Genomic DNA, 26,482 nt, shown 5'->3' with positions numbered 1-26,482 from the left:
GGTGGTTGAGCTCCAGCGAAGGTGGTTGAGCTCCAGTGAAGGTGGTTGAGCTCCAGCGAAGGTGGTTGAGCTCCAGCGAAGGTGGTTGAGCTCCAACAAAGGTGGTTGAGCTCCAGTGAAGGTGGCTGAGCTCCAGCAAAAGTCTTTGAGCGCCAGCAGACATTGTTGAGCTGCAGCCAAGGTCTCTGAGCTCCCACAATGGAGGTTGAGCTCCAGCAGAGGTCTTTGAGCTCCAGTGAAGAGCATGGAGCTCCGACAGAGGTCACAGAGCTCCAACAGAGAGCCCAGAGTGGTGATTCCTTGTGCACGCAGATGCTTTTCCTCCTTCCTCGAGGGTGTTTCTGACTCCTGGTAACCTGCTGAAGCCTCGCTCAGTGCACAGCTGCCAGTGGTGGTGCACGGTCCGGGGACGTGGGGTTGGCGGTTGGGTGGTAGGTGGTGTGCATGGGGCTGGCTCCATGGTAGGATGCTTTCAACCGGGGTTAAAAATAAAACAATTAGATTCTTACATCTGAGAGGTATGTGCCTTGCTGGTGTGCTGCCTTCTATGCAGCGTCTACTCCTGATTTTACTTAAAAAGTAATGTGGTTTTCACACAAATCATTCTTTAGGTGGTTAACAAATGACTCAGTTCTCGTTAAAGCAGACATTCCTTAGCTGAGTTTCAAATAGTTGAGCTATTTTCAATAGGAGAGGTATTTTCATATTGGAAGCTGGTTCCCGGGATATTTTAAAGGAACTTTGAAGTGTTCAGGAAGAAGTACACGCTGGTTTTCCATGTGGCAGTGGTCATCTCTGGTCCCTGGCTCACTTGAAGCCTTCGCTCCCATTGTACTCTGCAGTTGGAATTCTGTGACACAGGCTGTGCTGTGACCTCTCTGCTCTGCAGGAAATGACTCTTTACTCCCACTCTCTGCTGGTTATCACTTGCCCAGTTGTTCCTCCCCGCGGGACAGTCCCAGTCCCAGGATGGCCTTGTGGTTTCCTGGCAAGAAGCCTTTGAGAGACAGCAGCAAGTCTTGAGAATGAAAGCAGTTTGCATTGCCTGCTGTGTGCTGGAAGTCCCCATACAGAAGCCTGGCTGACTTTCTCCTGGAAGAAGCATTGCCCGCTGATTCTGGCCTATATTTTCATACGATCTCATTTTTCCTCTATGAGTGTTGGGTTTGGAGACCTGGAATTTGCCAGGCTTTGCTTTGGAACCTTTGTCTTGAAGATTCCCTAGAGGAGTGAGGCTGTGCGTACTGTGAGTACAGACATGAGGTTGTTGCTTTGTTTTTCCCATGTGTCACTGTCCTCTCTTCTAGCAGCACCCAGCAGTCAGCCTGTTCCTGGTGGGGCTTTCTGGGCATTTCTTGAGCCTGCTGTGGAGCGTCCAAAGCAGCAGAGGGATGGTAGCGTAGGTGCAGGGATGGCTTGGTAAGGAATGCCCCAAATCACACCAGGAATTGCCTTGTTTTGTGGTCAGTCCCCGTTTAGTTGAGTGAATGAGCTGTGGTCCAGCATGTGCTGCTTAGCATCCTTTGTGCTGGGAGTATTTTGGAAAGCAGAACTTTGCTCGCCTGTCCACTAGGACATGGTTGGGCCACTTGTGAGCTTCAGCTGGGAGAGGGATGCAACGCAAGGAAAAAGTTTGTTCAGTGACTTAATGAGGCATGTGAAGACGTGCCCACCCTCCTCAAGTCCCGAAAGCCTGGAAATAAGAAACTGGGGGAAGTTCAGCATTGCTGCATGGTTCTATCAGTAGAAGCCAAGGTGCTTGTTCCCATCTGTCCTAATCTGGTGCTGGGTGAATGAGGTGTACCCACCCATCGTCTCCAGCCCGGCTCAGTGCGAGCCGTCTGACTTACAGGAGCAGACAGCACTGCTCTCTTTGGGCTTCTCTCTTTTTTCCTGAAATGGCCGTGAGAGTGATATTTGGGTCAGCTGCCTCCAGCGTGTCACTTTCTTTTGACACTCATGGCTGTGAGCGTGCAGGAGGAGCGCGGTGGGGAAGCGCTGCAGTGGGATTGGGAGTCGTTAAAGGAGTACTGTGGTTTTCCACATCACTCACGGGGAGACCTCTCCAATGCCTGCCCGAAGGTGTTTTCCTTCTGATCTTAGCACTGTGCTCCAGGGCTTGGTGTGGAATTCCCCGTCCATCCTCAGGTCTGCTTTCAGGCATGGGGACATCAGTTGGACACCGTGCTGCGATGCGTGTCCCGAGCGTGCCTCGCTGGGCGCTCACCCAGCACAGAATGGAAAGGGTCAGTGTACTGCTCTCCTGTGTATTTCAAGTCCCTATAACACATCCCCCTGCCGTTACATTCATTGTTACAGGAAAAATAGTTTTGCTGCTTGAGTCCCAGCCTCCTCTGTGTGGCACCCAGCAATGGGACGGTACCCAGCGGGCACAGACTGGAGCACAGCAAACTGTGTTCTACCCACTTAAAGATAAGAGTGTGGTCAGATGTTGGAACGGGTTGCCCTGAGAGCTTGTGGATTCTCCATCCTCGGAGGAAACCCAGCTGGATGGGATCCTGCCGACCTGCACTGGTTGGGAGCAGTGGGCTGGATCTGCCTGCTTGGTCCCTGCCAGCGCTGGGGGTTTGGTGACTGTGCTTGGTGGCTCCTCTGTGCCCCAGAAATGGAGCCGTGGGGGATGTCTGCGTTTGTAGCCAGAGCTTGGGAGCCTGCCCTGGAACTTTTTCGGAGTAGTAGGCTGAAACTGGGAGTTAGGATTTGTACTGTAAACTGCCAGCTGGCAAAATGTTGTACGTTTTTGGGGGTAATGCACATTGATACAAGGACAAGTGGGGGTTAAGCATCTTTATAAATAAAGTAGTTGAATGGGTGGTTCTGCTGCCTGGGTGCTGGACTCGTTGAGTGTTTGGCACGCTCATCCCAGGAGTGTTTTGGAGGGTGGTAATGCTTTGTGTCCTGCGCTGAGGGGCATGTGTTGCCCCATCGTGAGGTGTCCAGGTGGGAGCACCTGCTGGAGAGCACTCCTTGGTATTTGGAAGATGAGTGCTGAGTGTTTCTGATCTTGGAATCATTAAGGTTGGAAAAGGCCTCTCAGACTGTCACCACCAACCGTAATCCTCTTGCAGAAACCCCATGGAATCCACACTGAGCGGAATAAAGGGAACCAGGAGCTCGGTCAGGAACATTTTGTGGCCCTGAATCCATGCTGAGACCATACTCACCCGACGGGTTTGTCATTGGTGTTGGCAGGAATGGTCATTTTGAGGAGACGCCGCTGATCTTCGGGTGTCATAAGGCTGTGCTGTTTGCTGGCAGTCCGAGAGTGGGGTGTTGGTTACACACTCAGCCTTGAACCCTCAGGTTTGGCTGTTTTTTCTTGCAGGACTTGAGGTCTAAATTCAATCATTTTGCACAAAGGCATTGCCCTTTTCATACCCAACCCTGTTAGTCATGTAGAGGCAGAGGGGCAGCTCACGTGGCAAGCTGTGGTCCCAGGCTGGGGGTATGCTGTGTCTCGTTGCCCCCAGGACCCACTGTTTCATCGCACTGGCTGTCAGATAACACCCTGTGAAATCTGCTGACCAGCTTGTTTTCTCCATTATTACATTCCACATCATCGGAGTGCCAGCATCACCTGGGGCTTGCTGCTGGAGTTCCTTGTTATCTCAGGTCTGTAGGATCCCCAAGCCCCTTGAGATGGCGTGGACCCGACAGCTCACCTCCACCGCCCTGGAAATGCCGCATCCCGGAGCTCCCCGTTGCTGTAGGTGAAGTAAACGCCAGTGTGGCCAGCACAACACATCTCCCAGTTCCATTTGAGTTGTGTCACTGCGGGGGAGCGATGCTAAAATTGTCACTTGGCTTTCCATGCTGGCATTACCTAGAGGGCTCTCGGAGGCTCTCGGGGGTTCGACTCTTATCCGCGAGTTCCAGCTCATCTTTAGGCTGAATGCTTGGGTGGGTACATGCGTGTTGGTTTTCCAAAAGATGCCTGTTTGACATCTTTATTTTTTTGACAGCACAAGAATCTTATTATTTCTGCACCTCTCCTTTGGTGCTGTTCCGTTCCGCCCAGGATCTGCGGTTCCATCATCGAGGCGCCGTGCTGGTGATGGGTTTGGCCATCGCATTCTTCCTTTTTGAGTAGTAAAAATCGGGTGAATGTAAATGAGATTTGAATGAATAATGCTAGTTATGCATTCATCCTAATTCAAATCCTATCTTAATTAGCCCGGGGGCCTGATTTGACTTTCATGCAACATTGAAACCACTTTGGATTATCACCGGAATTGCCATGCATTTATTCTTGATTTTTTTTTTTTCCGATCGGCGCACATAAAAACAAAACAAAAGAAATATATCACTAATAAATTAATCAGATTTAATTAGAGTGACACGGAAGGATACATTTTTAGGGGAAAAAATGCTGTAAATACATTCCCTGTACCAATTGCTTCTGCACCGAGTGTGGGACTGAGCTCATGACAAAGACACAGAGTGAAAGTCTCTCTCAGACGCGCTTTCTGCCGTGACTTAAACGAGCTGAAATTGCTGACATTTTGCCTTTTTCAGATGTGTGTCAGCGTCCATAGACTTCTCCTTCAAACGATGGAAGATTATTGAGTTAAATATTTCCATAACGACAGATCTGGGAGGCACTCAGTGGACGCTGGGTGAAGGGTGCTGCCGTGTGTCTGGTCCTGCAGCACATGTGTGAAGGCAGAACTGCTCTCTAGCTCACGAAACTGAAGGGTACTACCACGTAAAATGCCAAAATTCCGCTTATGACTTTCTGCTTTCCTTCTAATTAGATTGGGCTGAATGTTTCCAGTAGGACAACGGGTTAATGAGAGGTCGTTTCATCGAGCCTAAAGATTTCCTTACAGACAGAAGGTGCTGCTGGTGTATTTTCCCATATTTGTATCCGCAGCTTTCCTCTGGACTGGGGCTAAATATAGAATAAATGACGTTTTCTTGTCAGAGGGAAGCAGAGCTGCTCAGCAGCTTCAAGTCTGAGCAGTGAGAGCTTCCTCATCAACACACGCCGTTAACACGCAGCTGATAAGCCTTGCACATGCGAAGGCTGTGGTTAATCTGAATGTCAAGTCTGCCTTGTCAGTGCCTGTAGGTGAGCTGTGATGCTGCTCATTTGTATAATCGCTGGAAGTCAGGATGGGAAATGATCTTTGTCCTGAAGTGAGTTCAAGGAGGGGCTCACAGCTCCGCGCGTGTTCCTGCTCCGTTTCTCCCTATGTTCCCCAGCGAAACCAGTGGAACTCTCCGATCTCTTTCAGGCGTCTTCCCCTTTCTTCAGATGGATTTGGGGCTGATACGTTCACCCCCTGACATTCCTGCAACTTCTGAAGGATGCACACAACGGCACTGCATGCTGTCTTGCTAACAAGGAGGTGAGATCCCTTATGCATTAATCACTTTTGATGTATTGCAGTTCACCATTAGGATTCTGACTCCTTTTCCTATTAACTGTGATCCAGAGTGACTGCTCTTACCCAATGACTCGTCCTTTTTCTGAAATATGTCCTTGCATTAAGCTTGGCCAAAGCATTTTGTTTCAATGGGCTCGGCCTCCAAAGCAATGTGTTTTTCTGCATCAATTACACTCTATTTCCATTTGTCAGTCTGCAAGCTTTGTGCCTCATGTGGCTTTCGTCAGGCATGGATCGCTGGGGAGAGGCAGACTGTGTGCAGACCTGTTTCTGGTCTTGGTGGAACTCGCTGTAATTAGGAGCAATTGATCTTTGTTCTAATGAGGGAATCATTTTTCAAGATCTTTAACTTTAAGCCCCTTAATGTGTGCTTTTTTTAATGTGATATCGTGGTATTTTTTTTCCATCATGTCATCCAGTAATGAATCAAATGGCCCACCCAGCCCAGCCATGTTGTGCTGTGCTCATATCTTTTCAATGAAACATTTAATTTCACCAAAAAGTGAATTTGTATCATTGAATTCATTGATGATACATGGATGATGCATTGATTGCATTGGTGGTTGCACTGATGATGCATGGTTGATGCATGGATGATGCATTGATGATACACAGTTTGCACTAATGATGCATTGCTGATGCATTGGCTGCATGAAGCATAGAATCATGGAGTGGCGTGGGTTGGAAGGGATCCCAAGGATCATCAAGCTCCAACCCCCTGCAGGCAGGGCCGCCAGCCTCCACGTCAAGTACTAGACCAGGCTGCATGGATGATGCATTGGCTGCATGGATGATGCATGGACGATGCATTGGCTGCCTGGATGATGCGTTGGTGATATGTGGATTGCATTGATGATGCATGGATGTTGTGTTGGTGATGCATTGACGCACTGATTGCATTGATGCTGACCTGATGCATTGAATGCATCCCCTCCAGTCTCAGTGTGCTGCCTGTGAACACCCCTGTCGTTGCATGGAACAACTTGGATAGCTGTAGATTGTAGACCTGCAGGGCAGCACTGCTCAGCTCGTGGTCTGTGTTGGGTTGTCCTGTCCTAAAGCAAAGTCAACAGCAGTTGCCTACCCTCAGGTTTTGGCTGGGTGGCTTATTGCTATCTTAAGACAGCTGGCATTGCTCCCTAGGCTCCTTCCTTCCCTTTTTCGGGGCACTGAGGTATGCAGTAAAATTAAAATTGAAGCAGAAGTGTTTCTCTCGGTTGGCTGTGGGTGGTGGAGACCAACGTTGCTAGCTCGGATTTCAGCAGGGAAAACAAGTCTTAGCGTCAGCAGTGGGACGTAGCCAGCAGTGCCCGTAAAACTTCACAGGAGCTGAGCTTCTGATCCACAGTATTAAGGAGATTTCAGTCCAAAGTGCAAACATCAGAAATACAGAGCAGCCATGCCTTTCTCTTCTGCATGGAATTAGCTTTGGAAGCAAGATTTGTTTGTGCAGTGGCAGAGAGCTGCTACTTTATTTCTTGATAGGGGACCTCCCAAAAGCCTGCAAAGGAGACGTAGGTCTTCAAGCAAGTCCTGGCAGCTCGAGCTTCCCGACAGCAGGTGATGCCACAGAAGAGTTCTGTGTCCGTTGTCAAATTTGAGCCTTTCTCTCTTGATTGCATGTTTGCAACGTGCAGGCTTGAGCTGATCAACTCAACTCTTTGCGGGTTTTGTCTTTTTTCTAGATAAAATAATTTGACCACCATGAGTTGGAGCTTTCTGACCCGTCTCTTAGAGGAGATCCACAACCACTCCACCTTCGTTGGCAAAATCTGGCTGTCGGTGCTGATCGTGTTTCGGATCGTCCTGACTGCTGTGGGAGGCGAATCCATTTATTACGATGAGCAAAGCAAGTTTGTGTGCAACACGGAGCAGCCCGGCTGTGAGAACGTTTGTTACGACGCTTTTGCTCCTCTTTCTCACGTGAGGTTTTGGGTGTTCCAGATCATTCTCGTCGCCACTCCGTCCGTGATGTATTTGGGCTACGCAATCCATAAGATTGCCCGGATGGTGGAGCACAGCGACGTTGACAGAAGGTTCAGAAGCAAAAGCTTTTCGACGCGCTGGAAACAGCACCGCGGCTTAGAGGAGGCCGAGGATGACCACGAGGAAGACCCGATGATGTACCCAGAAATAGAACTGGAAAGCGAGCGGGAGAACAAGGAGCAGCAGCCCCCCGCCAAAGCCAAGCACGACGGGCGGCGGCGGATCCGCGAGGACGGGCTGATGAGGATCTACGTGCTGCAGCTGCTGGTGAGGGCGACGTTCGAGATCGGCTTTCTGATCGGTCAGTACCTTTTGTACGGTTTTGAGGTCAGCCCCGTGTTTGTGTGCAGCAGGAAGCCCTGCCCCCATAAGATAGATTGCTTCATTTCAAGGCCGACGGAAAAGACCATTTTCCTGCTCATAATGTACGGGGTGAGCTGTATGTGTTTGCTTTTGAATGTGTGGGAGATGCTCCATTTAGGGTTTGGCACGATCCGGGACACGTTAAACAACAAGAGGAAAGAGCTGGAGGACTCTGGTACCTACAACTACCCCTTCACTTGGAACACCCCCTCTGCTCCTCCCGGCTATAACATCGCGGTCAAACCTGATCAGATGCAATACACCGAACTGTCCAACGCCAAGATGGCCTACAAGCAGAACAAAGCCAACATCGCTCAGGAACAGCAGTACGGCAGCAACGAGGAGAACATCCCCGCCGACCTGGAAACCCTGCAGAGGGAAATCAAAGTGGCTCAGGAACGCCTGGACATGGCGATCCAGGCGTACAACAACCAAAACAACCCCAGCAGCAGCTCCAGAGAGAAGAAGTCCAAAGCGGGCTCCAACAAAAGCAGCGCCAGCAGCAAATCGGGGGACGGGAAGAACTCTGTCTGGATTTAACGTTGGCTGAGTTTATGTGTTGTCTTTTTCTCATAACCAGCAGTCCATTGAGTAATGGCTTCCATTAAGTAAATATTTGGTTCTGCTTATTTTCAGGGATACCATTGGCTAGTGATTCCAGCTCTAAGAAAGTGTTTATACGGATACTGTAGGACTGTAGAACTTTATTCTTCTGCCTTCCAAGCCAGGAGACAACTAGGTATATTTAAATCATTCTCATTGAACGGTTTATGCTGTATGTACAGTATTATCGTACATTTATTATGCACAATTTTTTGTATTTGTACACTGGATCTCCGAAGTTACCCTTTTTTTTATATGAACGAGGAGAAAACCGTAGGTAGCCGTTAGCATTTTGCTAGTTTTATTACTGTGGTTCGTCGTCGTTTTCTGTTTGTTTTCAATGTCAAAACTTTCTATGCTGCATTTGAGAAGTGCCTTGAACACGCAGCACCGAGGAGTCCGGTTATCCACTCCCTTAGAGCAGGGAAAGGTTCGGAAAACGTCTGCTGATGGTGCTCTTGACTGTATCTTTTATAAAAATGATGTGCTACTTACAAATGGAAGCGTCACACGACCGCTATTATGTGCTACATTTCTTCATCCGATGGAAAACGACTCATAATTCCACATCTTTACATATTTAAGAGGTTTCTGAGGTCTCTCGTTGCATAACACCCTGCTCCAAATGTCCCATAGCTGCCTATATGGAGGCCACCACCTGCCTGTCGCACCCAGATGTCCCCATGTCCCTTGTCCCCTGGAGTCATTGGGATGCTCATTCCCCTGGTCCCATTTGTTCTCCTTGCCTCATGTCCCTCTTGTCACCTGGTTCCTGTCCCATGGGGTCATGGGGATACTCATTCCCCTGGTCCCTTTTGTCCCCCTTGTCCCCTTGTCCCCTGTCCCATGAAGTCATGGGGATACTCATTCCCCTTGTCCCATTTGTCCCTCATGTCCTCTGATCCCTTGTCCCATGGGGTCATTGGGGTGCTTGTCCCCCTGGTCCCATCTGTCCTCCTTGCCCTGTGTCCCCCTTCTCACTTGGTTCCTGTCCCATGGGATCATGGGGATACTCATTCCCCTGGTCCCATTTGTCCCCCCTTGTCCCCGTGTTCCCTTGTCCCCTGGTGCTGTTTGTTCCCTGGGGTCATTGGGATGCTCATTCTTCTGGTCCCTTTAGTACTCCTTGCCCCATGTTCCCCTTGTTCCCTGTCCTATGAGGTCATGGGGATACTCGTTCCCCTGGTCCCATTTGTCCCCTTGTCCCCTGGTCCCTTGTCCCATGGGGTATTTGAGATGCTCATTTGCTGGTCCCATTTGTCCCCGTGTCCCCTTGTCCCCTGGTCCTTGTCCCATGGTGTGATTGGAATGCTTGTTCCCCGTGTCCCCTTAGCCCCCGTGTCCCCTTGTCCCCTGGTCCCTTGTTGTGTTTTTTCATCCTATAGAAACCGACTCGTAATTCCACATATTTACATATTTAAGATGTTTTTGAGCTCTCTCGTTGCATAACACCCCGCTCCCTGGGGCATCGAGTTGTTCCAGTACCTTTTGGGGAAGATTTCTGTGTTTCCGAAGTAATCTGCTTGGATGGAGTCATGGTCATTCTGCTCTCCGTGCATCACGTCCCAGCAATAGCCCTGCTCCCCCCGGCCCTGCGCACACACACACTGTCTGTACAGGTTTTTATGAAACCCTTCTGAATATAAACAATAATGCCTTATCCCCGACCCCTCTTCCTTCTGTCACGTCCGAGGAGCCGAGTTCAGACGGAGCAATATATACATGATTTAATTTCTGCTTGAGAGACCGGTCAGATCCGTGGCATTCTGCAGTTTTGGCATTCAACTTGAATTTATAATTAGAAAAAAAAAAAAAGGGGGGGGGGGGGAATGAGGTATTTGCTGCCCCTGGCAGTGTCTTTTTGGCGAGGACGAGCATTCACATTTGAGGGACGCTGAGAAACGTCTGTGTTTTTTTGTTGCTCTGTGTAACGCGTTCGGGGCTTTGCTCTGTTCCTCTGTTCCTGTGGCACTTGGAGTCGTGCATAGCGTGCACCTTCCCTTGGAAGCGGAGCGTTCTTCGTAGAGGACGCGCATTGAAGCCCTCGGTGTTGATGTCTGTGGCTGTAGTCGGTTTCAAGGCATTGGGTTTGGTCTGGTTTCTTTCTCCTTCCGAAGAAATGATAATGCATTACTTGAAAATGCTCTCTCGCTTTGGCTTGATGCAGGCCATCCTGAAATAAACACTCAGAACAGATTTTGGACCAAAAAAAAAAAAAAAAAAAAAAAAAAAGAACGTATCTTGAGTTTGTGTTATCCTCTGGTTTTGGAACAAAGTGTCTATTAAATGCAGTGGGTTGCAGAAAACCAGGCTGAGACGGCGTTCTTCCCGCGGTGGGACGTGCCGTGGGCACGGCAGTGAGGACGAGGGGTGCTGCAGGGGTTGGGATTCCGACCCGCTGGACCTCAGCATCATAAAGAGCCGCTTTCTAACAGCGTCAGCAGGGAGAAACCTGGACTCGGAGAGTCAGCCCTTGAAAAGGCTCCTCCTGACCGCCCGGAATCTGCATCGATGCATGTGAATGAGCGCTGGCACTGCGCGGCGAAGCGTGCGGCATCAGCTGCCCCGAGCGCGGCGCGGCCGAGGAGCAGCCGGGGCTGGCTGCCCGCTGCCTGTGCACGTCGCAGCTGAATGCCCGTCTGTTTTGCTGTCACAAAGGATCGCTTTGTGAGCGCGGGCTGAGTGCTGCGGTGCGGGGACGTAAGCCACCTTCTGCGGCAGCGCGGGCTGCGGCTCCCCGGGGCTCGCCATTCATTTGCTCCGTATCAGAGGAGCCTTGCAATGCGGGTTCCTCGTTGCTTGGAAAGCAGCACTTTGCTTTCTGCGGGGGGATGCTGTCGGTGTTGGTTGGAGTGGAGCGGAGCTGTGCTCCTGCTGTGCCCCGCTGCGCCAGGAGGGGTGGTCTTGGGAGGAAACCATGGCCCACGTCTCTTGGGATGAAGGAGGCTTCGTGTCAGCAGATGGGCAGTGGTGTATTTCAGCTTTGTGTACACAAGAGTTGTGCAGCGTGCCGACTTCCACGCTCTTATCTCTCCCTCATTGAAAGCTGTGTGGTGACTTCAGTGAGTTCCTTGTTGTCTGAGCATTTCTTTTGCCCAGGGCAGAGCCACAAAGCCCCACGGCCGCAGCTCAGAGCAGCACTGCAGCGTGCCAGCCTGGAGGACGAGGGACACCGACCAGGCAGCGGGACGGCACCCAAACCTTCAGCCTGCTCAGCAAAGCAGCGCGTCCTTAATCAGCTCCAGTGCTAATTGAGGGCCCTGTGGTCAGTGAGCTGCTGCCAGGTATGTAGGGTGCCCTACCGGCAGCACAAAGAGCCTCAGGTGGGAAGTCCATCCCTTTGTGCTGAGCTACGGGTCACCCCCAGCACCGAGCCCTTTGTCTCACGTGCAGAGCGTGAATCAGAAGCCTTGGTTCATCAGTCGTCCATATTTGGTAGCAGACTTGTCCACATCTCAGCTCTTTGCAGGAGCTGCTGAACAGTCAGTGTGATGACATCAGCTGTGCACTGAACCTCGGCGGGCTCGGAACTGGGACGTGGTCAGCATGTGGGATTAGCACATGGTGGGGGGGTTGTCCATAAATAGGTTTGGGAGAGGGGAACTTGTGCTATCCACTGGGTGCACGGTGTTCAGGCTCTCAGAGCAAACCTGCTTCTCACTGTGGAAATGAGCACTGTCGTGCTCTGTGTTTAACATCTTTTCAGCCCTCTTGCCTTGGAGCCAGTCGAAGGGAAGCCCAGCATGTTCCCAGTCCCATCAAGCGGTGCTGGCCAGAAATCCTGCTGCTGAAAACCAGAGAGAAAATCTGTTGGTGAGGACTTTGCAGTGCAACTGCAGAGAGGAGAAGCAGCTCCGAACCCACCCGAGCGGCTGCAGAGCTGTTCTGCCGGGGGCACGCGTCGGGAGATGCGTGGCCAGGAGGTAAGAAATGTCTAAAATAAGAGCAGACATGTGATTGCATCCAACAGAAAAGGAGTTTATTCAAGGAAACGCGGGGAGCGAGGTTGGGAGGGATGCTGTGCACGGAGCATGAACGCCGCTCACCCGGCGCGGCTCAGCTGATGTGCTCAGCTCGGGGAAATCCTCGCTGCCGGCGCCGCACGGCAGCACCTCGATGCTGCAGGGCACGCTGGTGCTGTGCAGCCATAAAAAGAGCAGCCTTCCCCAAAGTGTCAGGGGTGCAGAGCAGAGGGCGAGCGGGACGGCTTTACACAGCGCTCACCCAGAGCGCGCTATTTCCAAGAAGCTGCAAAAAAAAAAAAACGCCGTCGGGTTCCCTTCACCCCTTGGAACACGCTGTCCCTGCACGGATATTGGCCCTGAATGTTGTTTCCCCTTCACACCCAGGGGAAGTGGAGCCGTGCGCTGCCGGGCCATCGCGTGCCACCCGGCTGCGAGGTGATGCCTGGTACACTGAGTCGCCCTCAGTCGCTGTTTCCCGTCGCCTCTTTTCTTCCCTTGCTGCCGAGCTGCAGCGGGGTTATGTAACAGATGGGTTTGATTCCTTTTTCTTTCTTTTTTTTTTTCGTAAGGGAAGTCGTGATCCTCTGTAAGGTTGGGATTTCTTTGCGTTTCCGATCTGTACGCATATTTTTCGTATCCGATGCGGGAAGAGAAAAGCCTTGCAGTGAAAGGAGATCCCAGCGAAATGCTGGTGGCAGCACGAGGGGATGGGAGTTACATAAACTGCTCTGACCCGGAGTGCCACAGCGCTGCAGACATTCCAGGGGATCTTCAGGAGCTCGGGAGCCTTCAAAGCTGGTTTAACAAATTGCCGTTTTGTCATCACATTGAAATTCTTCAGAGAAATTTGGAAGACGTGCTCAGGAAACCGAGCCCTCCCTTTGCCAGACGCCGGTTTAACCCGGCAGCCTCTGATCCCCAGCTCCTGCAGTTCAATGGAAGCTGGTGGGGGTTTAACACCCGGCCTGGAATCGTGCGGGACGCCGGTCCCTGGTGCGAGCGATGGCCTGAGCTCCTGGAACACGGGGCTGGGCAGCTGCCATCCATCCCTCGGACAGCGCTGACCCTGACATGGGCCCACTGGGTGCTGGCCTTCAGGCTGCACCCACCTGGATGTGAGCGCTGAGCGGTGGAAGGGCCGCGCTTCTCCCCCACGTGCTCCTCCATCACTGGGGGTGCAGGGGGAGTTAAAGCTCACAGCAGCCACGTGAACCCGAGCATTCCGAGGGCTGCGTGGAAAGAGCAGCAGCAAGGCTGGCCCATGGAGTGACAGGATCTCTGAGCTGGAAAAGCCCTACAAGGCAGCGTCCCGGCCAGAGGAATGCTTCTTAAAGGGCAGTGGGAAATTTCTTGCACCATGGAGTCGGGGAATTGGGTTTTCCCCGTCGCCCCCAGTGCAGCTGGGAGGAGCCTTCCATCACATTTCCAGCTCTCCTGGGCTAGCAGTGTCCCTTCCTTTCTCCTTGTCTGAGCGGTTACTGCTGCAGCAGCGCTCCGACACGCGATGCCCCATCGCCTGCAGCGGGTGCGTGTCCCATTTCCCAGCAAGGCCAGCACGGGGTCAGGGCCTGGTCGCTGCCTGCTGGCGGAGCTGCTCCTTCCCACGGCTGCGAGCAGCTGCCCGGCGCGGCACGGCTGCTTGGAGACACTCGGCGCTCCCCTGAGCTGCTCTTGTCCAGGCACTGTCGTGTTCTGTGCTTCCAGATGGGGCCTTGGTGGCAGAACCTCGGTAGCAGGTGCAGCAGAGCTGGGAGCTGCTTTTGCTCAACGCCTGCCTGCTCCTTTTTACCGTTCCTCAGACGTTTCCAGGCTGTGGTCACGCTGAGTTTTCCTGTGACAAAGAAGGTGATGTTCCCTGAGATGTGCAGGTGCCAAATACCAGGTCCTATTTGTCAACTCAGAGAGGGAACAGAATGGGACGTGGGTGACGGACCAGGCCCCGAGCCCCTGCGCGCTTCGGGGCCGAGGCAGAGCCCTCGCTGTCCCCTCTTGTCTGCAGACCTCGTTCTCCCACCAGGACAAGGTGTGGGTGCAGCCCAGCAGCCCCTGCCACGTGTGAGGAGCGTGTGGCTGTTGCTTTCTCTCCACTTTATCCCACAGACAGCTCCCTGCAGGACCACATCCTCGCATTCCGCTCCACGTGGCAGCGTCGGCTCCTGACCCTCTGATATCTCCCTCTGACCCGAACTTCTGTGCTCTCTTACAGATTCGAGAGCCGAAAAGCCATCGCCTCCCTCTGCTCCTGCAAGCTGCTGCTCACGTGGCAGCCCGGCCTTTCTTCCTTGTGTGCACCCTAGAAGCGAGGTCTGCCTCGTTCGATTATCGCCGAGGAATTGCGGCCAGCTGGCCTGCCATCAGCTCCTGCAGCCGAAGGACCCGGGGCTGCAGGCTCGAGCGGTTCCCCTCCGTGTGCTGGCCCGGAGGGGGCTGCAGGGACCCGTTCCGTTGGGGTCTGCTGATGAGCAGCGGATTTTTTTCCTCCTCGTGGACGTGGTGCTTGGCAGGACCCGCTGCTCAGAGCCTCGCTGCTGTTTTCAGGGAAGAAGATGGTCAATAAATCACCGATTTTGGTGCTGTGTTACAGGAGGACGCATCGCACCGGGGAGGAGCGCGGAGGGGCCGGGAACCCAACGCCGGATCCGTGCCCTCCTGACCCCGACGGCCCTGAGGGACTCGGCGTTCCCGGGCTGTGCTCCCACATCACTTCTGATGCGCTCAGCACCGCGACAAGCGGACGCCGGCCCGAAATTGCTCCTCTGAGCTGCACCTCCCTCGAGGCTGGGAGCAAAACCGCGCTCTTCTGGAGGACCCCGAAGAGCAGGAGGAGCCGCAGCCCCGCACTGTGCCTTCATCCTCCGGGCTGGGGCGCGAGCAACACGCGTGGCCTGGCGGTGCCTCGGGGCCGGAGGAGCATCCTGTGCCGGCCGTCGGTGCGAGGAGCGGGCAGGGAGAGCCCTCTCGTGGCTGATGCGGTGAGGAGACGGCTGGGAAGGGGGAGGGCGGAGGGGGGGGAGGGTTGGGCCGGGCTGAGGTTGTTCCGTGTGGGCTGGGACCTCGGGAATGGGCAATCCCAGTGACCCCGTGGGGCAGGGGACCAGGGGACAAGAGGACAAGGGGGACAAATGGGACCAGGGGAATGGGCATCCCAATGAGCCCAGGGGACAGGGGACGTGGGGACGAGGGGAATGAGCATCCACATGACCCCATAGGACAGAGGACCAGGGGACAAGGGGGACAAATAGGACCAGGGCAGCGAGCATCCCAGTGACACCAAGGGATGAGGGGGACAAATGAGACCAGGGGAGTGAGCATCCCAGTGACCCTATGGGACGAGGGACTGCAGGACAAGGGGGACACAGAGCCCAGGGGGACAAATGGGGGCAGTGAGTTGTGGCAGGCCCTGGATGTTGGAGGAACTCTGGGCACGAGCGCGCAGCACTGCCCGGCCTCGCGCTGCTCATCCGGCCCTGCAGAAAGGCAGAACCCCACCCATTTTCCAATTCTTTATTGTAAATAAACCTGTGACATTGCAGGAGGCGTTGCGGGTCTGGGCGGACGCACCCGGTGACCCCCACCACGGCGGCTCCCGGCGCGGGTGAAGCAGGCACGGAGCAGGAGGTGAGCTGCGCTGTGGGGCGGCGGGGCTGGGGCCGTGGGGCAGCTCGCCCATCCCGGGGCCGTCCCCCAGTCCCGGCGGCAGCGCGGGGGCCGTACAGCGTTAAAATCATTAAGAAAAAAAAAAATATTTGTATTTATATTTATATATTTATATATATGTTCACGTCCCCAAAACCGGTGGCAAGTGTTGGGAGAGGGACACGGGGCTCCCGTGCCACACAGGGCATGGGGACAGCGGTGTCCTCCCGCAGGCACTGCAGCTGTGGGGACATTGTGGTGACAGACTGAGGGACGGGGGGCTGGACCCCGACACGTGGTGCCCAGCTCCCCATGCCCCACAGCCATCACCGTGGTCACGGGGTCCCCAGCTGCTCTGTCACGTGGGGACACGACCACAGCTGAGTTTGGGGACATCCCGTCCCGCTGCCACCTCCACCCTATTGTCCTGGGGCAGTGCCACTCGGGGTCACCCTGTCCCCTGCACGTGGCCCCAGTGACACCTCCTGTCCCACTGCTGACCCCGTGGCAGGAGACACTGCACGAGGACGTGGAGGGGACGCTGTCACCCCACCGCGGGCGTGGGGTCCCTGCTGTGCTCTGGGGTCCCCGCTGTGCTGCGTGTCACCGTGGGGCTGTGGTGGGCCCTAAGTGCTCCGTGGTGTTGTGGGGTGGATGGCTCGGGGTGATGTGGGGCCATGGGGACAGGGGTGACACGTGCCACCCCCCTGTCCTGAGGGTGACACATAGGACATGCGAAGTGTCATGGGGACCAGGGGGCTGGGAGAACAAGCATCCCTGTGACCCCAGGGGACAAGGGACCAAAGGACATGGGGTCAAGGGGGGCAAATGGGACCGGGAGAACAAGCATCCCAATGACCCCCTGGGACAAGTGACCAGGGGAACAAGGGGGCAACTGGGACCAGGGGAATGAGCATCCCAGTGACCTCATGGGATAGGGGACCAGGGGACGTGAGGACAAGGGGGACAAATGGGACCAGGAGAATGATCCCAGGGGACAAGGGACCAGGGAACAAGAGAACACAGGGTGACAATCCCCTGGGCTCACCCTGCCCCTCAGCCCCATAGGGTGGCCCTGATGCCGTTGGTGTCCCCATTTTTGGGTGCACCTTTTTGGATGGGGGAGATGATAGATGGGGGATGTCATTGTCCCAGAGCCTGGCATCCATGGGTGTGGGACCCCACTGGTGGGGACATGAGATGAGGGAGACAGGGATGGCCCCCAGGCCCTGCTCTGGGGGCACAGGGGGGGCAACTAGCCTGGTATTGGAGGGTACTGGGGGATACTGGGGCATACTGGCCTGGTATGGGGGGTGCAGCCCCCAGAGCTGGAAGATGCTGACATGGAGTGAGGGGGGGTCCTGATTCCCCCCCAGGGCCATGTGGGGTTGGGGTTCCTGGTGTGGCCCCCCCGGGTACATTCATGGCGGTGCAGTGACCCCAACCCCAGAGGGCCCGGGGGGTCCGGACATTCGTGGCGGTGCAGTGGGGTCGGGGGGATCCCCCCGTGCTCTCCTCCCTCCTCGGGTGGACCCGCTCAGGCCCCCCCGGACCTGCAACACAGAAGTGAGGAGCGCTTTAGTGCAGTGGGGTGACACAAGGTATGGGATGGGGGGACACAGGGGACACCGAGCCCCAAAGAGCCCCCCCCCGCCCCGCTGGGCTCTTTGGGGTGGGGACAGAGATGGAGACAGCACGGGGGCAGCCGGACAGACAGTGACACGGACAGACGGGCGGCGGTTCCGGCCCGGGGGGGTCACCGCTGCCGCCGGACGGTGATGGTGACGAGGAGACGACGGGGTGGGGGGTTACACTCCCTGTTGCGCCGGGTCGTACCTTCCGCGGCGGATGTTCCTGGGGACAGTGGGGAGAGGACAGCGGCGTCAGTGTCCCCAGTGTCCCCAGTGTCCCTGGTGTCCCTCTGAGCCCCTTGACCCCCAGCGGATGTGGGGACCAGGGGACAAGGAGGACAAGTAGGACCAAGGCAGTGAGCATCCCTGCGACCTCATGGGACAAGGGACAAGGGCACATAGGAATAAGGGGGACGAAGGCGAATGAGCATCCCAATGAGCCCAGGATACGAGGGACATGGGGACATAGGGTCAAGGGGGACAAATGGGACCAGGGGAATGACGTCTCCATGACCCTAGGGGACAAGGGACCAGTGGAATGAATGTCCCAGTGACCCCAGGGGACAAGGAGACATGGCGATGAGGGGGACAAATGGGACCGGGGGAATGAGCGTCCCAGTGACCCCGCTTACTTGAATCCCCATCCCGTGCCACCAAGGACGATGGCAGCCACCAGTACGGCCCCGGCGATGGACCCGATGATGATGTTGGTGCCACTGGGACCTGGGACAGGAGGACAGGGACATGTGTCAGAGGTGACACAGCCATGGGGCACCACGGGGACCAGGGACAACGCCACGTGCCCCCGGCAGACCCTTGTAGCGCTCTGTCTCCCCCGTGGGTTTGGGTTCAGGAATGGGGTCGTAGACGCTGCAGTCCTTCCCCGTCCACTCGGGCTGACAGATGCACTTCCCCTCATTGCTGCACACCTACGAGGGGACGGTGTCACCCCGTGCTGTCATCCCGCGCCTCCCAGCCCCGTCCCCACGCCTCACCCCGTGCTCAAAGCAGATCTTCCCGTCCCCGCTGCCGGGGCAGGAGCTGAAGTTGAAGGCGGTGACCGGAAGGCATTTGTGGTCGAGGCACAGCATGGCAGGGCCGCACGGCGTGCCGTCCTCCACGTAGCTCAGCTCTGAGCCGTCCGCCAGCTGCACGTGGCCGCCCCTGCAAGGTGACAGTGGGGTGACACGGGGACACAACCAGGTCCACGTCCCAGTCCCCAAGGTGGTGACCCACCGAGGAGGCGACAAAGGGACCCCACTGTGACACAGAGACCACATCCTGTGCATTGTCCCCATCCTGCAGGGACCCTGCCGTGTCCTTGTCCCCATCCCCAAGGGAGTGACACACCAAGGAGGTGACACAGGGACCTACCCGTGTCCATGTCTGACACAGGGCTCCCACCACATCCCCAGTGGGGTGACACTGCTGTGTCCATGTCCCCAGGAGAGTGGTGCAAGGACCCAACCATGTCCATGTCCCCCAGGGGGTAACACAGGGACCTCGCTGCCACCATCTCCCTGTCCCCAAGGGGGTGACACAAGGACCCCAGTGTGTCCATGTCTCCATCCCCAGTGGGGTGACACATAGAACCCAATGTGTCCATGTCTCCATCCCCATTGGGGTGACACATAGAACCCAATGTGTCCATGGGGTGACGCGGGGACCCCACTGCGCCCACGTCCCCAGAGGGTGACCCCGTGTCCGTGTCCCCAGGGCGGTGGCACCCACCTGCAGTCCACGTAGCGGTTCTGGTGGAAGAAGGTGGTGGTGGCCACCTCCCCGCTCAGCTCGCCCAGCCGCGGTGTCCCCGAGATGTTGGCGCACAGCAGGAACCCACAGAGCACGTCCCTGCGAGCACGGGGCGGTGACACCGGGTGACCCCGGGCGGGGATGTGGGGCGGTCAGTGGGGTCACTCACTGCTTGTTGCACTGCGTCCACCCCGTGCCCTCGCGCCCGCAGTTTCCCCTCTCGGTGCCCTCCACGTTGAGCTTCTCGTAGCAGAATCGCTCCGCGGAGCCTGCAGCGAGCGGTGTCACCCGCTGTCCCCGATGCGGGGACGTGGGTGTGGGGGCTGTGCACTCACCGCGGCCCCATAGCGCATTGCACTGCCGGTCCCGGGTTTTACAGCGCCCACCATAGCAGCGGCCCTGGGAGCGGTTATAGGGTCATGGTGTCACCAATGGGAGCAGGGATAGGGTCAAGGTTGGTACCCGTAGGATTGGTTATAGGGTCAAGGTTGGCAATCATGGGAGTGGGGATAGCATCATGGTGGCATCCATGGGAGCAGTTACAGGGTCATGGTGGCACTGATGGGAGCAGGGATAGGGTCATGGTTAGTGCCCGTAGGAATGGTTATAGAGTTGTGATTGGTACCCATGGGAGCAGTTACAGGGTCATGGTGACACCCATGGGAGCTGGGATAGGGTCATGGTTGGCACCCATGGGAGCATGGCACCCATAGGCACCGTGATCCCATGGATGTGCCATACCCGCGGTGCCGCTCACCTGCTCGTTATCACAGAAGTACCCGTCCAGTTTGTGGAGGTTGGGGGGACACTGGGGGCAGGAGAGGACACGTGGGACCCCGCTGTACCCCAATGACCCTTCTGTGCCCCCATAGTCCTACTGTGATCCTGCTGTGCCCCTATGACCCCGCTGTACCCCCACAGCCCCACTGCGCATCCACGGCCCCACTGTGCCCCCAATGACCCCACTGTGCCCCAGTGACCCCACTGTGCCCTGGTGACCCCTCTCACCTGGCTCGAGTCCCCGGTGCATGTCTCGGGGATGTCACACTCATTCACCGCCTCCCGGCAGGACACACCGCGTGGTTCATACTGGGGGACAAATCCCACATCAGGACCGGACCCCACAGACCTCCCTGTGCCCCACACCGTGCCCCATAGCACCTTGCATCCCCTACAGCACAGCCCGTCGCTGCACATGGCGTCGTGCGTCAGCGTGCACTTCTTGCAGCAGTTCCCTCCGCTCCTGGCGCACTCCTACGGGGTGGCACAGTGCTCAGCCCCACCCCAGCCCCATAGCTGCCCCCAGTGGCCCCGATCCCGCTCACCGTCTGCGATCCACAGTCGCACTCCTCACCCGCCTCCACGAACCCATTGCCGCACTCTGGTGGGTCCAGGAGCTGTGGGGAAGGGCTGTGGGGTTGTTCCTTCCAACCCAACCATGACCCCAAGGGACTCCCCACCCCATGGATGCCCATTGACCCCACTGATGCCCCAGGGACTCCCTGTCCCATGAATGCCTGCTGACCCATTGATACCACAGGGACTCCCCACCCCATGGATGCCCACTGGCCCATTGATGCCCCAGAGAATCCCCATCACACTGATGTCTCTTGGCCCCATTGATGCCCCACGGACCCCTCCACCCCGTTGATGCCCATTGGCCCCACTGATGCCCCAGGGACCCCCCACCCCCCTGATGCCCGTTGGCCCCACTGATGCCCCGTTACCTTTAGGGGTTTGTTGAAGAGGCAGCTGCCGCCGCCGTCCTGCAGGAATTGGTTGTACTCGTCAATGCTGCAGCGGGAGAACTTCCGTGGGAGGTAGTACCTACGGGGGGACACGGTGACACCGGGTGGCTGCCACCACCCCACGGGTGGCACCTCCAGGGGTGGCTATGAGCCACATGGGGGCAGCGCTCACCCCATATCCCAGTGACCCCCACCGTGCCCCCAATGACCCCGCTGTGTTCCCACAGCCCCGCTGTGCCACCACGGCCTCACTGTGTCCCACTGACCCCACTGTGCCCCCCCACAATCCAGCTGTGCCCCTATGACCCCACTGTACCCCACTGACCCCACCCTGCTCCCAGTGACCCCTCTGTGCCCACACGGCCCCTCTGTACCCCCAATGACCCAGCTGTGCCCTCCACCACCCCACTGTGGGGGCACCCCACAAGTGGCACCTCCTGGGGTGGCCGTGTGCCGTGTGGGGACAGCGCTCACCCCGTGTCCTCCATGATGCAGCCCAGCCACGCATCGGGGCAGCGGCAGTCCCCTATGGGATGGCAGAGCACTGCGGTGCCAGGGAGGGGACATTGTCCCCGTGGGTGCCACCCCTGTCCCCATTGCTACCTGCCGATGCGCGGTGCTTGTTCCACATCATCCCCACGTTCTGTCCCAACGTCTGCGCCAGCGTCACCGCCATGGACGCCATGTTGCCATACTGCAGTGGGGACAGTATGGTCATTATGGGGTCCCCAATGGGAACAGCGTTGTCACCATGGGTTCCCATGCCCGTCACCCACCCTATACCCACATCACCCACCTCGTTGACCCCGCCGGCACGCCCGGCCGAGCAGATACCCCCAACGAAGGCGGTACCACTGCGGCTGCTCTGGAAGGTGCGTCCCCTACAAGGGATGGGGCAGATGGGGACGTGGGCACACAGCCATGGGGTGGGCTCCCTGCCCCACGCTCACGAGAAGAGGTGGATGGCGTCGCTGTGCTCCTCACGCCGGTGCCTCATGAACTCGTTGAGTGTCCCCATTGAGTCCTCCTCCATGCGGATGCGGTCCCCTGCAGCCCACGTCTCCATGGCCACTAGCACGATGCGGGTGTTGAGCTGCTCTTTGTAGATCTGCAATAGGGTGGCCATGGGGCACAGTGGGGCACAATGCATCGTGGGGATGGCAACAGGGTACAAGGTGCCATGGGGATGTCGGTGGGGTACACCACGCTGTATGGATGGCAGTGGGGCACAATGCACAGTGGGAATGGCACTGGGACACAATGGGGTACAATGGGGCACAGTGCGCAGTGGGGTTGGCAGTGGGGCACAGTGTGCCATGGGGATGACAATGAGCTCAACATGCCATGGGGCACAATGGGGCACAACATGCCATGAGAGCAGCACCACGGACAGCACCACGCTTAGCACCCCATAGATGGACCAGCAGTCCCCACTCCATATATTGACCCAGACTCCCCACCCCATGGATGAACCCATGCTCACCATATCAGCCAGGTTGACCACAGACTTGGCGAAGTTGCTGGTGAGCACCACGGATCTGCGGAGCTGTAGGAACTTTGGGGAGCAGGGGGTGGGCGGCCGCCCCATTGCCGTCCCCCTGCGCCACATCCCTACCAGCTGATGGTCGTTCACCACGGCCAGCTCGATGTACTTGGTCTCACTGTGCACTGTGTGCTGTGCCCGACGCACCTGCAGGCAGGGAAGGAGATGGGCTGTGCCCATGGGGACATATGGGGCAAGGAGTGGGGATTGGGGGTTTCTGGCCCCATTTCATGGCTGTGAGCCTCAAAATGTGCCCCTGTCCCCAGCCCCATGTCCTTTGTCCCCACCACTGTACCCATGTCCCCAACCTCATGATCTTGTCCCTGTCCCCTACCCCCTACCCCTGTCCCCAACCCTGTGCCCTTGTCCCCAACGCCATTTCCATGTCTCCAGCCCTGCACCCCTGTCCCCAGCCCATGCCCATGTCCTACCCATGTCCCCATCACTCACCTGCCGCCGCCGCCGCCGCAGCCTGACCGAGCTGCCTGAGCCGGATTGCCCCATGGCACCCAGCATGCAGCCTGCGGGAAATGGGGACAGTGGGGTTGGGGACACTGGGCACACCAGGGACACCAGACACAGCGCCAGAGCACAGTGCTCACCTGGCTGGGCACAGCTTGGGGCGCGCTGGATGAGGTGTGGCTGGAGACCCTATTGCAGGGAGAGTCACCAACACCCATGTCCCCATGTCCTCAAGGCCATGTCCCCTATAGTGGGGAAGCTGGGGCAGGGTGAGGGTCTCCACTCACCTCCCCGTGCTTGGCGCCCGCCTGGGGCTCAATCAGGAACAAATCCCGTCCATCTGAGAAGACCCCGCTGCAAGGGAAGCCCCGAGAGGTTCTGCCCACAGCCCTGCTCTGAGAGCGCGGTTCTGACCTGGGGTTGGGGTCGGTACTCACTGCAGGCCCTGGCAGCTGGAGAGTGCCGCGAAGGAGCGGGGCCACCCGCGAACCCGGCCCTGGTAGTAGCAGTGCTCGCCCGTGCCCTAAGACAGGGGACAGGGCTGAGCCCATGGGGCCACCACTGCATGGCACAACATGGTACAACACGGCACAACACGGCACAACACGGCACAACATGGCACAACATGGCACAACATGGCACAACATGGCACAACATGGCACAACACGGCACAACACGGCACAACATAGCACAACATGGCATGGTATGGCACAACACAGCACAACATGGCACAACATGGTACAGCATGGCACAGCATGGCACAACATGGCACAACCCGGCACAATATGGCACAGCATGGCACAACATGGCACAACATGGCATGGTATGGCACAACATGGCATGGTATGGCACAACACGGCACAACATGGCAGAACATGGCACAACATGGCACAGTATGGCACAACATGGCATGGTATGGCACAACACGGCACAANCATGGTATGGCACAACACGGCACAACATGGCAGAACATGGCACAACATGGCACAGTATGGCACAACATGGCATGGTATGGCACAACACGGCACAATATGGCATGGTATGGCACAACACACCACAACACGGCACAACATGCCACAACATGGCACAACACGGCACAACATGGCACAACATGGCATGGTATGGCACAACGTGGCATGGTACAACACAACGTGGCACAACACAGCACAACAGCACAACATGGCATGGTACAGCACAACACGGCACAGCATGGCACAGCATGGCACAGCATGGCGTGGCACGGTGCAGGTCTCACCGTGCTGCTGCTGCCATTCTGTCCGACGCCGAGGTGCCGCTCCACATAGTGTGAGGCGAGGAGGTGGCTGCGGGGCAGCAGTGGGGTGAGGACAGTGCGGGCTGCCCCATCGCCCTCATCCCACTGTGCACCGTGTGCCACACACCGGCCATTGGGAACCCAACCCAAGGGGACACCAAGATGCCACCGCCTCTGTGCCCCATCTGCATTGAGCTCCCACCTGGCCCCATAGTGATGCCCCGTGACAGGGCTCACCCCACACAGTGCTCACGTGGACACTCACTGGTTGAGCTCCAGGTCCAGGATGAAGGCTGACCCGAAGGCGTGCACCATGAAGCTGACCCGCGCCAGGTGCACCCCCTGCAAGAGAGTGGGGTCGGCACTGGGCGCATGGGGCCACCCCAAAGCGCGGCTCGGTGGCACGTGGCACAGCGCCGGATCCGTCTCCCCAGCGCCGAGTGCGGGGCATTCATTATGCATGAGCCGTGTGCCCGCACGCGCACCTCCGGAGCTGAGCTTTAATGGGAACCCATTAGGGCGATGGGAACGCGGCGCACTTACGGGGCCGCCTCCCGCTCCGGACTCATTTCGGACCCTGGTGTCCAGCTGATGCTTCAGGACCTCTCCGCCCGCGCTGTGCCCCACCAACCTGCTGGGGTGGGTGACCTCGGCCAGCGCCCGTCCCTCCGGCCAGCCGGCACGCGGGAGCCTCCGCTGCGGGGCACTGGACTGCGGGGTGGCACCAGCGGGACCTGCGGGCCAGGAGTGGTGGGTGGCAGTGGGACCCATGGGTTGGGTGCCCTGCGGTTAAGGACTGGGTGCCCCATGGACATGGGTTGGGTGCCCCACGGTTAGGGCCATAGGCCCCGGTGGACATGGAGGGACTGTGTTGGGGACACATCCTGGGGTGACGAAGGGGACACAGAGAGGCAGCAGTAGGGATGCATCTGGGAGGACCTGGGGATGTGGGGACCTGGTGGACATGGAGGGGACCCAATGGGGACATGTTCTGGGGGGGACCTGAGGCCATGGGGACATGGAAGGGCTTCAATGGGGATGTTTCTGGGGGGACTCAAGGCCGTGCTGCATCCCTGAAGGGACACTTGGGGACCTGGGGGACACTGAGGGGCTGTTTGGGACATGTCCTAGGTAGACCCGACACCATGGGGACCTGGGGAGCATGAGGGGGATGCAATAGGGACACGTCCTGTGGGACCCAAGGCCATGCTGCATGCCAAAGGGACACCTGGGGAGCTGGGGGACACGGAGGGGCTGTGATGGGGACATGTTCTGTGGGGACCCAAAGCCATGGGAATCTGGGGATCTGAGGGACACGGAGGGGACATGATGGGGACGTGTCCTGGAGGGGAGCTGAGGCCATGGGGACCTGGGGCAGTGCAATGGGGACCTGTGCGGGGGGACCCAAGGCCACGCTGTGTCCCCAGAGGGACACCTGGGGACCCAAGGGACACAGAGGGGCTGCGATGGGGACCTGAGGCCTGCTGCTTGCCAGAGGGGACACCTGGGGACCCGGGGGACGTGGAGGGGCTGAAATGTGCACACGTTCTGGGGGTCCCGAGGTCACGGGGACACGGAAGGGCTGTGATGGGGACGCGTCCTGGGGGGACCCAAGGCCATGCTGCATCACAAAAGGGGCACCCGGGGGCCGGGGGACACGGAGGGGCCCCACTGAGGACGTGCCCTGCGGGGGTCCCGAGGCCGGGGGGACGCGGAGGGGCTGCGATGGGGCCGCGTCTCGGGGTGGGGGCACACAGCATCGTGGCACCGCGTCCCAGGGGACACCCAGGGGACACCCGGGGAACACGCACGGGGGAGGCGCGGTGCGGTGCGGTGCGGTACCGCCGCATCCAAACACCGCAGCGGTGGGGCCGGAGGGGTCCGGAGGGGACGGGGAGGGGAGCGGGAGGACCTACCTGCTCTCGGGGTCAGCGACAGCAGCGCGGCCAGCAGCCACCCCCAGCCCCGCAGCGCGCTCATCGCTCCCGCATCATCCGCCCCTCCGCCCCCCGGGGCCGGGGATGGAGCGGTGCGGAGCGGAGCGGTGCGGAGGGGCCGCCCCCACCACCCGCACAGCGCTGCACCGCACCGTCCCCGTCCGCAGCACCG

General features: G+C 57.5%; 2 protein-coding genes across 17 annotated transcripts in view; one reads left to right on the top strand and one right to left on the bottom strand.

Moving 5' to 3' along the window:
• GJC1 (gap junction protein gamma 1) overlaps positions 1 to 10,669 on the top strand; it is a 14,735-nt gene extending 4,066 nt beyond the window's left edge. For 3 of the 14 annotated variants that reach the window (XM_021377722.1, XM_021377724.1, XM_021377721.1), the window contains 2 exons: positions 5,259 to 5,372; positions 7,097 to 10,669. In XM_021377722.1, coding sequence (XP_021233397.1) covers positions 7,116 to 8,300 — 1,185 coding nt within the window. In that variant the 5' untranslated portion in view covers positions 5,259 to 5,372; positions 7,097 to 7,115 and the 3' untranslated portion in view covers positions 8,301 to 10,669. Of the gene's footprint in view, positions 1 to 101; positions 5,373 to 6,896; positions 6,972 to 7,096 lie in introns of all 14 variants that reach the window. The other 11 variants (XM_021377710.1, XM_021377711.1, XM_021377719.1 and 8 more) reach the window with 10 other exon arrangements.
• ADAM11 (ADAM metallopeptidase domain 11) lies at positions 15,819 to 26,476 on the bottom strand. 3 transcript variants are annotated; one of them, XM_021377708.1, is made up of 26 exons: positions 26,290 to 26,476; positions 24,917 to 25,107; positions 24,639 to 24,715; positions 24,356 to 24,422; positions 23,538 to 23,623; positions 23,388 to 23,454; positions 23,241 to 23,289; positions 23,089 to 23,159; positions 22,711 to 22,785; positions 22,579 to 22,650; positions 22,046 to 22,203; positions 21,892 to 21,976; positions 21,699 to 21,789; positions 21,570 to 21,621; positions 21,075 to 21,174; positions 20,673 to 20,744; positions 20,509 to 20,601; positions 20,356 to 20,436; positions 20,105 to 20,155; positions 19,683 to 19,746; positions 19,517 to 19,616; positions 19,327 to 19,446; positions 18,591 to 18,759; positions 18,410 to 18,524; positions 18,228 to 18,318; positions 15,819 to 17,818 (listed from the first exon to the last, which is right to left on the bottom strand). In XM_021377708.1, exons 1-26 carry the CDS (start codon positions 26,351 to 26,353, stop codon positions 17,773 to 17,775), a joined length of 2,307 nt encoding a protein of 768 aa, XP_021233383.1. In that variant the 5' UTR covers positions 26,354 to 26,476; the 3' UTR covers positions 15,819 to 17,772. The 3 variants fall into 3 exon arrangements, with proteins under 3 accessions (XP_021233383.1, XP_021233382.1, XP_021233384.1); XM_021377707.1 differs by having other exon boundaries at positions 19,517 to 19,746; XM_021377709.1 differs by lacking the exon at positions 20,105 to 20,155.

The sequence above is a fragment of the Numida meleagris genome, chromosome 26 (genome assembly GCF_002078875.1).
Source record: "Numida meleagris isolate 19003 breed g44 Domestic line chromosome 26, NumMel1.0, whole genome shotgun sequence".
In the NCBI taxonomy this organism is placed as follows: Eukaryota; Metazoa; Chordata; class Aves; order Galliformes; family Numididae; genus Numida; species Numida meleagris.
Note: the sequence above shows the minus strand (reverse complement) of the source record. Positions and strands in the feature narration are given on the sequence as shown.